The sequence below is a fragment of the Nansenia antarctica genome (genome assembly GCF_963989245.1).
Source record: "Nansenia antarctica genome assembly, chromosome: 1".
In the NCBI taxonomy this organism is placed as follows: Eukaryota; Metazoa; Chordata; class Actinopteri; order Argentiniformes; family Microstomatidae; genus Nansenia; species Nansenia antarctica.
Window position 1 is genome coordinate 57,967,489 of NC_137674.1, and position 11,983 is coordinate 57,979,471.

The window sequence follows — 11,983 nt, forward strand, 5'->3', positions numbered from 1 at the left end:
TGAGGCACAAACCTTTTGCTGCTTCTATGCAGGCCAAAATAAAATGTACAAGTTGTCCTGACAGTTGTCCTTGTAAGTGAACTAAACAAAAGTTAATCTTCACCATAAAAGTCAGATGCCTAAATAAGGCCTTAAACAACCACACAGAACACAGAGATATGTTGCTAAATCTATTACAAACTCATGGATGTAAATAAAATAACCAGATGATTTGTCACATCATCGGTTGTGTCTTACTGTACTTGGAAGTAACTTCCCACATCATTTATTTTCAAATTGAAGGCATTAATTCAAAGTATAAATATCTCTTATATCTGCCATTGAGTAACAGTAAACAAGCTGTTATTTCTAATCAAATGTACATTGACTAAATTGACAGACTGATATACTATATTGACAGACTGATATACACTCACCGGCCACTTTATTAGGCACACCTTGCTAGTACTGGGTTGGACCCCCTCTTTTGCCTTCAGAATTGCCTTAATTATTTGTGGCAGATTCAACAAGGTGCTTTGGTCCATATTGACATTAAAATATCACAGTTGCTGAAGATTTGTGCCAAGAAAATATCCCCCACACCATTACACAACCACCAGTATTTTCGCCCAGAGAACTGCTGCTCATTGGATTTTCTCTCTTTTTCTGACTGTTCTCTGTTACCTCTAGAGATGGTTGTGCAGGAAAATCCCAGTAGATCAGCACTTTCTGAAATACTCAAAACAGCCCGTCTGGCACCAACACCCATGCCACGTTCAACGTGACTTAAATCACATTTCTTTCCCATTCTGGTGCTTGGTTTGAACTTCAGCAGATGGTCTTGACCATGTCTACATGCCTAAATGCGTTGAGGTGATTAGATATTTGCGTTAACGTGCAGTTGAAAAGGTATACCTAATAAAGTGGCCGGTGAGTGTATATACAAATAAAAAAGACATCCCTTTAGAAAAAAAGCTATGCAAGTTAAATGAATCGTCTTAGCTGCCTCGGTAAAAAAGAATTAGTATACATTGCTCCGGAATTAAATTCCAAATAGTTGAGTGCACATACAAAAGTAGTTGACAATTCTACAGATGGTAAAAAAACGACAAATAATTCTGCCCACTCTACATTAGTGACCGCTGCACATCTTTGGGTTTCTCAGTGTTCGTTTTTTGAATAAAGTAAAGATCTGCCCAGTGAAATGCTTTGATGAAATTAGCTAAATGTATTTTGGGGAATTTCTGTCAGTTTAGTTCAATGAAAAAAGAATACCAGAAAACAGATTCATCATCTAGCGACTTGAGCAAAGGGAGGTAAAACTTCAAACCTCAAAACGTATGCTACATTTGGTAAGGTGGTAAAAGTAGTCACAAGTAAATGGCCACAATCTCAGTTAAAGCTGTTAAGTTAACTAGAGCTGCCATAAGCATGGTAGGAATGCTAAGAGAATATGGTTCTATAGAACATGAAATAATACACATGAAAAAGCATAATTGAAATACAGCAGAAATTCTAACGACACGTAGGCATCAGATTCTTGTGTATGTACATACTGTAATAAAGACAAAGCACGAGTCCCAAACATACCGAGGCATAACGGTTTTCTGTGTGTGACGACCGAAAATGAAGCAGTCTTGATTATTGTGCTTTTTGTTACTGAATTTCTTTTATGTCATCATCAGGAATCTCTCCCATGACCAAACTGACAATCCTAATGTTAGAAGCACAGTGTAACAGAATTCATGAGCTGAAACTTAGGTTAACCTAAGTAGATATTTCAGATACATCATAAAGAGATTTTTTTATTAGATTGTGTATTTCATTTGAGCAGTACCAGCCGAGGTTCTTAGAACTCTCCCCAACCATTGAGCAATGCCATGCTTTGAAAAGTACAATTAAAAGACGTTGTACTCTGCATGCTTTATGTGAACCCACCATGCCTTGGTTAAAATGTCTGTTGGTGGGCACATCAAGATTAAAGAGCAGCAACAAGCTTATCTGTGAAACACAGCACATGGGAGTCCCTCAGAGGACGGGACTTCTGAGGGAGATGGTTTGAGTGGAAGCGGTCTAGCTCGGCTGGGGACCGCAGAAGAGATGGAACCTCCAGCTCACCCTGGCCTGGTGTAAAAGGGAAGCAAATAGTCTGTGTGTGTGTGTGTGTAAAGACAGAGAGCGAGAGCGATAATATAGGTCAGACTAACTGGTCTGCGTGAGATGGAGCATTGTGGGCCACATTATTTATGGTCCAGCTGTTTCAGCCTCCCCCCACTTCAAGCCCTACCCATCTAAGTGTAAAGGATTAGTCTGCTCTTATGCTAGGGCTAGTCTGCCTGTAAAGTACTCTGAGAAACATTCTCTTTCTCACTCTCTTTCTCTCTGTTATCCTCCTGGAGGGTGGCCTGCAACTTAGGCCAGATGCTAGTATCTCCTGTCTGTAGAGTCTGGAGGAAGAGGCTGGTGTGCTCCCGGAGCCGGTCCAGTTCGGCCTGGCTGCGGCGGTTCTGTCGGAGCAGCTCTTTGGTCCTGAGGGCGATGTCCAACAGGCCCGACTTGTTCAGGATGTTGTACGTGTTGCAGAACCGCTTCCTCTTGTTATGGCATCCCGAGTCACTGTCTCCCTGGTTACTGTCGCCTTGGGAGCTGTCATCGTTGCTGATGTCGTCAGGCTGTGGAAGGGAGAGGGCTTGGCTCTTGTGGTTGGGGTTCTCGTTCTGGTGTGACGGGGTTGAGGACGGGGTGGGGGAGGGTGAAGGGGTTAACAACTCTGATCTGCTGACAGCTGGGGAGGGCCTTTCCTTTGCAGGGCTGCTGCAAGCGCTGGAGTCTGTAACGGCGAGAGTGAGCCGCTGCTGGGGCGGGGGAGACAGAGAGCTGAGAGGAAAAGGAGTGAGACTGGGGACGGTAACGCCAGAGCTACAAGAGCTGCCAGACAGGTGCCTCTTATGCGGCTTGTCTCTATGATGATGGCGCTCCCGGAGGCTAGAGGCTGAACTGCTGCCCCTCTCAGAGCCTGAGGAAGAGGAGGAAGAACTCCCTCGCCCTGAGGAGCTGGAGCTGTCCCCAGGGTGGGGGGCTATTCTGGGGTACGACTTGAGGATGGGGAGGTACTTCTTGGGGCGCCGACATTTGGCTGAACCATCCTTGATAACGGAGGGGGTTGGGTGAGAGATCACCGGCTGGAGGAAGACCACCTGAGGCTGCTGGACCACCGGCTGAACCACCTCTACAGCTGGACGAGGCTAGAGAGACGTGTCACAATACACACAGGTTAATCCCACAATAACAATACTGTAAATGTTGCATACTATGCGATGAAGATTGACAGAAAATAAAACCAGATTGACCAATGTCTTTCACACCTTAGTGTTTCCCATTGATTACCTAGAGTGTCCGCCAGAGTCTAATTTGTCCCACTACAGTTTCATAACAAACTGAAAATAATAAATATAAAAATAACTCTTAACGTTGTGTTTTGCATTTGCATTGTTTTCCGTTGCTTCAGCAAAGCGTCTTTCACTCCCACCCTGCTGCTGTAAGCTCGCATACTTCTATATGTCAGCGCTGCCCGCAACAAGGTCGGTGCGCTAGGCCTGTAACAACAATGTCAGGACTCAGGACGAAACATTTCAGCTCATTTCAAAACTCATAAACGTGGGAGCAGAGTGTGAAAGCCTGGACTGGAGCTTGTCCTCTAGTCAGCAGATGTAACTGACAAGTGAATCTAAATGGTCTAAAGTAGCTTCTCCTTCAGCTTCAGTCACTGTTCGGAACACTCAGAACAGGTGAAAGCAGTATGGTGGCTACCTTGCCAACTACGATTTGCTTTCCCCCGTGACCAGTCAGTGCAGATGAGGCTAGAGGAAGCCACTTTGGAATATTTAGCTACACCTGAACAGTATGAGGAGATCTCTCTCTCAATCAGTTTGTCAGGTCTTGAGTAGGCCTACCTGCTTTAGGAGCATGTTATTCATGATGATCATGGGGGACATGCTGGGGTAGGTGCCCCCCACTACAGCCAGCTGAGAAGGCTGACACCCAGAGCCAGAGTGTTGAGACCCTCGCTGAGCCACACAGTGACGTGAAGCCTCAGAGTCTGTCTTGTCCACTGTGCTCAGGTGCTCAGAGCCCGCATCTGCAGGTGGGAGAAGACGAGACGTTCAGTGTAGGATAAACTGAGGCAATGTGTACAAGGTTGGGAAAGAAATATTACTGGAGGCTAAATGCAGGAGACATGTACAGAGTTGGGGAAGAAAATCACTGAGAGACTAACCTGAGAATCCAGAGTCCCTCTCCGACTCAGTTCTGGAACCCCCAGAGTTCATAGTGCGCTGTTTGCCCATGGTCCTGGAGTGGCCTTCTGCCTTCCTTTTGCTAGTCATTTCTGTCTTCTCCCAATAGTCTTGTTACTCAAGCACAGACCACACCAGCACATCCAACTGGCAGGGCAATCTGTAAAGTATTAGATCAAATATTCAGAGCGGTCACCCATTTAAGCAAAATCAGCAGTCTTACCTCAAAATATAAGCTTGTTTTTCTCCATTGTGTGAAATACAATTATAAACAAACACTGTATAGCTTCAAACATGGTTAAAACTATCATTTCGATCTCATGGTCAATCCTTGCATCCATAGCTCTGTCTATGAAATTGAGAGCGGTTACATTTCTCCAGCCCATCCCTCAGTTGTTTACCTAACATGTGGGCGGGAGCCAGCTTTATTGTTTTGTTGGACCTTTATAACAACATAATAGCCAGATAGCGATACTGACCGGCTGAGGGTTACTGTTGTTAGCTAGATCGCGAGTTAAAATGGTACTAACTGGCTAGCTAATTAATGTCGTGTAGCACTGCTAAAACAGCAAAGAGGTCATATTTCTAGACAAAGCTAGCTAAGCATAAAGCTAGCTAGTTCAAACGTTACCAATCCCCTTTTTACGCTACACACATTGTTATCTTAGCACGTTCGCTAATTGATTAAAACACAATACGAGACAATGCATAATTGAGACCTCAAAAACATACGCCATGTCCTACCTTATGATCCGATGAAGTGTGTCTCCTCCGGTGGCCGTGTTGTTGTAGAGCTGTCCAGACACGGACACCGCCGTACACGGTGCTGTACACGGGACTAGTCCCCAGTGTCCCCTGACAGCTCTTGACAGCTAGCTCGCATGCAAAGCGGAATGCTAAGAATAATCCGATGTGATTCGATTTCCTTAATCGTGGCCGAATTGTGTTCCCAAAGATCAACAATGTTCTCAGTCGGTGAAAAGCAGAAGAAAACACACGAGACCTGACATTCTTTGTAGCTCACTTATCCATATTTGGAAGTCTGGGGCGTGTCCGTGTGTACTGAGCGTGGATACGTCACAGTCTTTGGGTCGTTTATCCCACCCACTTCCAGTATTTCGTGCCTTCCTATTGGCCAATGTTTTGGTACCGAGCCAAAAAACGTGACCGAACACCAAAAGTGTGGCAACGCATCCGGGTACTTTCCCCTCCCGTAATGTCCACGCCCCTTTTTGGGTGATAGAAGAGTAGAAGTTTGACTGGCGGTCAATGGGAATTTCTGGTCTTTGCTACTTTAATCCGATAAAATAAGAAAACCGTAGTGCTTTTTAGATATTAGGAGCACAAATCCGATGGCCAGTTAGGCAAACTATTATATAGTGTCATTGCCGATCAATGATCGACGTCGTTATATAGAGAAAATTAATGAAATAGGGGTTGATTCATCAGAGCAGTCATACGTCATCTCCCTGTCATCAGGGATGTGTAGTTCTTCATTTGATTTGCCGTGTAAGTCCCCAGATGAGAGTTACATTCGTTTTCTTAAGATAGGACAATAAATAAATCTGTTCAATGGGCATTTGCCAAAGTAGCCTACTGTTAATCAGTATTTATCCTGTATATGAAGATGTTATGACGTTTTATCATGAAAATAATGAACAGCAAGCTAGATCCAAAACTAGGGCCGGTGGAGGAGGGCAATTGTCACATTGGACAGACTACCAAAACAGAAAAATAAAGTATCTTAACGACAGCAAAAGTGATGGATGTCAGAAATACATTACCTGGAGATTCAATAAGGTGACTTACTTGACTTAGGTCCTTTTTCTTCGGGTGTGAAGAGTAGGGCCTCCAACGAGTATACGCCACCGGTCTCTGTCCCTCGCCACAGCAGCCGCCGCCTCCCAGGATCTTAGACCCAGCATGTCACGCTCCCTCTCGACGGTTCTTCTCCAGGTTTCTTTGGGGCGTCCCCTTTTTCTTCGTCCATATGCGTTGATGGTCATCCGGGCTTTTCCTCAACACGTGGCCGATGTACTTCCATCTTCTCTTTCTGATCTGCGTGCTTACCATCTCTATACCAGCAAGTTTTCTCACTTCTTCGTTTGACACCCGTGTAGGCCAGAATATTCTCAGCATCCTTCTTAGGCATTTGTGGACAAATGTGTCTAGGCACTGTTCGTCAGCCGCTGTCATCTTCAATAAGATTCAATAAGGTAGCCTACTTTTATATGACAGGATATGGGTTAGGGTTATATGACACCGGTAGCGAGATAGATAGATGGATAGAGCCAAAAGTAAAAAGTAGCTGAGAGACGCAAGCAGGGTCTGGGCTGGTAATTGTATGACGCGCCAAACAATCCGCTGAGATGAAAAGTACGTTTTAGAGCATTTATTGAATAGAACAATCAAATTTGGCGACGTACAAAAAGAATCCATAAGCGATCAAAACCAGAAAAATAACAAACTATGCGTATAGAATATGCGTATAATGCGGTCAACAAAAATACATCGCTCCCCTCTCTCTCCACTACCGCCATGCAAGGTGCGCAGGTGCTTAAATTACCTTGATATCACCCCCCATAACCATATTACTTCTCAATACGGTGATCTAGGCAATAAACAAACAATCAAAGTAAACTCACAATAAACCCATTAGCCTGTTATACTAAATACCCCCTAGTGTGTAATATTTGTGATATGTTATATGTGTATATGTTTGTGAATATGTGAATATGTTTTCTGTTTTTGCACCTTCAGAAGAACCACTACAATTTCATCGTATAGGCAACTGTATAAGGACAATAAAGTCTATTTTATATATATCACTGAATTGTATGGCCATTCTGTCCTGTTTGTGATGTCACACACTCACCTAAGAACATCCAACTCTGTCACGGAAACCATCACCAACGTTCTAGAACCCAGAACACTGAAGACCAGTCACACCTGTGAGAGTTCAAACACAACTGTGCCTATCTTACGTATAGCATAGCTGAGAGAACAAGAACACAACTAGTAATACTTTTGATGTTTCCTTCACTACAATGTCTTCTATCAATAGTAACCGGCGGGTCGATGGCCTCGGTAAGTCTTCTATTCTCTTCTAATTTTCATAGTTACAGATAACAAACATCTATCAGCAGTGAAATAATGAATGTTTGAGTCTGTTACAAGTACTTTTATAATAATAATTATAATAATAACCGTTATTTGTATAGCACTTTTCCTGCAAATGTTGCAGCTCAAAGTGCTTTAATCATTATATAATCATAATTTCATTATTTATGAATATTAAAAAGAAGATTTTTTTGGTCTTGACTTGAACATATTTGCTGAGGTTGCATCCCTAAGGTAAACTGGCAGTGCATTCCACAATCTGTGTGCATAACATGAGAATGCAGCCTCACCAAATCTCTTTTGTACAGAATCTCAATTTGAATTTCAGTTTATTTAAGAAAGGACAATGCATACCAATTAACTTTACCAATTAATTAATTAAGTCAGGGTTTGACGCTTACCTTTTCCCCAGTAAAAAAAAAAAAAGCTGTTTTAAAAAAAAAACAGCTGTTTTCAAAAAAAAATGTTTGTTGTTGCCACAGTAACTATAAATTGATGGACAGTACTGTCATTTGACTTGATTGTCTCCTCTGAAATAGCTGTTTGGCATTAGAAAACTGGACACAAATATGAACTTTAGTAGCACACCAAGAATTTCAGTAGCACAATGAAAATTGCGCAATTTTCGTATGACGACAACAAATTATCATAATCATAACATATCAGAATTATCATAACCGGCTCTTGGCCGTAATAAAAATGGAGACTCACACAATGTAAAGGGGAAGTAAGAATATTCATTTATTAATAAATGATTCATGAATAAATAAATAATTAAGCCCAGGCTTTCATATACAATTCATAAATTCTGAGCAATCTTAAATGCAAAGAATGTCTGTGGTCCAGCAGTCTTGATAATCTGGTCGCCTGGCCCGCTTAGAGCTATCAAGCCATCTTTCAACCGCTGGACTTGGATCAAACTGCTCAAGCGGAGGCCCCTCCAAACTGATTCGCATTAGTCTTCTGTGGTAGAGACGGCCAGGCTACTTCTGGTTGCACTTTTAATGCGGTTCTGGGCTGAAAACCCCCTCTCACATTGGGCAGCCGAGATTGGGAGCACCAACATAATTTGGACCAGTTCCAGTATGTTCTAAGGGGAGAACAATTTTCATTTTTAATTAATTTTTAACCCTCACCTCTCACTATTCAAAAACAACATACATATCACATGTTTGCGAGACAGACCATGTTTTTTCACTGTGTCGCGTTTCAGCTGTGCGTCTCCTGACACAAACGCGGTCTTTCCAGCTAACTTCATGTGGGCGACACACCACTTGCAATACATCTTCCCTTCCTTCAGCAACAGCCACGGGAAAGATGTTTGCCACTCGGCACTGTACCTGTAGACCTTTGTCACTTTTGTCAGACGAGACTTCGCGTTGGCAGTGGCACCGCAATTATCACCGCGCGGATAATGACCTTCCCCCTCCCCTGACACACTTTCTGGCCGGGCGCTCTCCTCCTCCAATTTTTTTTTTTTTTGTCGCACTGGTGCGATTGAATGTATTTCCAAGTCACATAGAAATATATTCACTCGCAAATGCGACCAAAACAGTCGCACTGTCGAACCCTGAATTAAGTGTAAATATGCCAGATTTAGCCAGGAGGCTCGTTTTCATCTGTGGTCCCTGGCCAAGATTGTAATGAATGTTTGAGTCTGTTTCAAGTAGGCCTACTTGTATGTACCAAGGAAGGTTAGATAGAAGAACTGTAAAATGTACTGTATGCCTAGTTAGGAAGTGCTGTTATATTATATTATATATATTAGCTACATTATATAACTATAATGTTGTCCTATTTTGTCCCAGCAGCCCGCAGACAAACACGACGACACAATCCTTTGGCGGTGCTTGGTGTACGGGGGGCTAGACGTCCTCCAGGCGTCAGGATGTTGGCTGGACGTCCTCGAGGCATCGCGACCCCTCTGATGCTTCAGAGGATGCTGCTGGGCTCAGCACGCCACGTCACCCTGGACAGCGACGGCGAGCACAGCGCTCCTGACGACGACGATGACTACGTCGATGACTACGTCGATGACTACCTCGATTACTACCTCGATCCTGTCGCCGTCAGCACCAGAGGTGACGAAGAGGAGGAGGAGGAGGAGTACAGCTGCTCCTCCTGTGCGTCCGATGACGACTCGGACTCTGACGATGACTCTGACGACGACTCGGACGATGACTCGGCACGGCACGCCGGCTCCTGGGCCCTCCCACGCCCTCCCTCTCCCTACCCTCGCTACGTCCCCTCCTCCTCCTCCTCCGACGACGACGATGACTCCGAGGAAGAGGAAGGGAAGGGCGATGCCCCTGGACGCCCTGGTGGCGCCCGTCCTCGGGCCCCTCCTCCACGCCCTCCCTCTCCCTACCCTCGCTACGTCCTCTCCTCCTCTGAAGACGAGGACTGGTCTGAAGACGAGGACGACCCTGATGGAAGCATACGGGCCAGACTGTTGGGCCTGTGTCGCCCTTCTGCTTGTGGTCCCGCTGGTCTCCCTACTGGACACTCTGCTGGTGTCTCTACTGGACACTTAGTTGGTCTCTCTACAGGACACTCTGCTGGTCTCCCTTCTGGACACTCTGCTGGTCTCCCTTCTGGACACTCTGCTGGTCTCCCTAGTGGACACTCTGCTGGTCTCCCTCCTGGACACTCTGCTGGCCTGTCTACTGGACACTCTGCTGGTCTCTCTACTGGTAGGTCTGCTGTCCTCTCCATGCTTTTAAACGAGGCCTTAAAACCCACCTTTTTAATAGAGCTTTTTTTTTGCCTTTTAATTGAAAATGTGTATTGCTTTATCTTCCTGTGTTTAATTGTAGCACTCTGAGATTTCCTATGTAAAGTGCATTTATAAATAAAATGTATTATTATTATTATTAGAAGGAGGAGACGCCATGAGGCCCCAGACGACTCCCCTCCCACACGTGTCGGCCCCTGTGAGGGTGGCCAGGGCCCCTATGACGGCGGCACCCAGGCCCAGCGGTAGAGGTAAGAGGACCAGGGACGACGCCGGCAGCTGTTCCTCAGACTCAGACTCAGACTCAGAGGAGACCTCAACCAAGAGACAGAGGAGATAAGAGAGAGAAAGAAAGAAGAGAAAGAGACTCCCAGAGAGGACGAGGACGTCTCAACCTCCTCTATATTTTGTTTTGTATTACTATCAAATGCATTTATGCAAACCTCTACAAATCTCTTGAAACACACACGCACGCACGAATAAACTGAACCACACATTGAGACAAACAATTCGATCTTTTCTCCTATCCAAGAAAGTTAACAGTAAACACGGCACATTCTCCAGATAAGGACATCATATACTAACATTGACATACATGTTGTCTGATACAGTTGCAGTAAATAACATGAATTTGTACTTTTATTCATTCACATTTTAACACATCCATATTGTGTGTTACTCTTTGCTGTTTGTCTAATTAAAGTTAGAGCTGAAAGCAGTTTTTTGTAAAAACAAATGTCAAGTTCCATCATTGCCATATAAATATAATTAGGCCATGTCCTCAGCTATCTCAGGTTTTATCAGATGTTATCCATTATCCATTTGGCCTGACCCCCTGACCAGTTTTAACATGCACATCCATTTGGTTATGCACTCATACACCTTGCACTGCAAGTACTGCATTATGATCTAAAGAGTGCAAATTTAAACTCCTAAAAAAAAGTTTGGGAACGTTATTTTGGTCAATTATTCCTCCCCTTTAATAATACCAATTGGTATTGTATTTTACATCGTTGGAAAGCCTGATTAGTCACCTTTACATCGAGGTACAGCTTGTAAGGATCATCCATTCGTGGAATGAGCAACACAGCTAACGTGTGGGTAGCGGCCCAAATTCATTTGCCAAAATCCCCTGCAATATTCTTCTTTTGGTATTCACTCTCGTTTTGAGCTTCAAGTGCTGGCAGGTGTATGCCAGTCACAGGTGTGTGACTGTTTATTCTGGAGCCAGTGGCGATCCCATATCTCCAGAATCTGGGACCTAACTCCATCCTCCAGGATGACAACGCTCGTCCCCACAGAGCCAGGATCATCACAGAGTACCTCCAGAATTTGGGAGTGGAGAGGATGGAATGCCTGCCGTGAGTCCAGACCTCAACCCAATTGAACACTTGTGGTATCAGCTTGGGCGTGCTGTACGTGCCAGAGTGACCAACGCAACCATGTTGGCTGACTTGCAGCAAATCCTCGTTGAGGAATGGGATGCCATCCCACAGCAGTGTGTGACCAGGCTGGTGACCAGCATGAGGAGGAGGTGCCAAGCTGTTGTGACTGCGTATGGATCTTCCACACCCTACTGACAGTGTAAAATGAATAAAGTGTAAAAATGGCCAACATGTGTTGTTTTTTCCTTATTACTGTGGGAGAGTGCAATCATCCAATCCACCAAGCAACTCAAAACGAGAGTGAAAACCAACAGAAGAATATTGCAGGGGATTTTGTCAAATTATTTTGGGCCGCTACCCACACGTTTAGCTGTGTTGCTCATTCCACGGATGCATGATCCTTACAAGTTGTACCTCGTTGTAAAGGTGACTAATCAGGCTTTCCAACAATATACAATACAATACCAATT

The 11,983-nt window shown here is 44.4% G+C and overlaps 1 protein-coding gene across 1 annotated transcript; it reads right to left on the bottom strand.

Moving 5' to 3' along the window:
* Positions 1 to 1,659: 1,659 nt before the first annotated feature.
* Positions 1,660 to 5,158, bottom strand: cipcb (CLOCK-interacting pacemaker b). The gene is made up of 4 exons (XM_080537352.1): positions 5,019 to 5,158; positions 4,256 to 4,434; positions 3,933 to 4,117; positions 1,660 to 3,224 (listed from the first exon to the last, which is right to left on the bottom strand). Exons 2-4 carry the CDS (start codon positions 4,362 to 4,364, stop codon positions 2,307 to 2,309), a joined length of 1,212 nt encoding a protein of 403 aa, XP_080393478.1. The 5' UTR covers positions 4,365 to 4,434; positions 5,019 to 5,158; the 3' UTR covers positions 1,660 to 2,306.
* Positions 5,159 to 11,983: the final 6,825 nt, after the last annotated feature.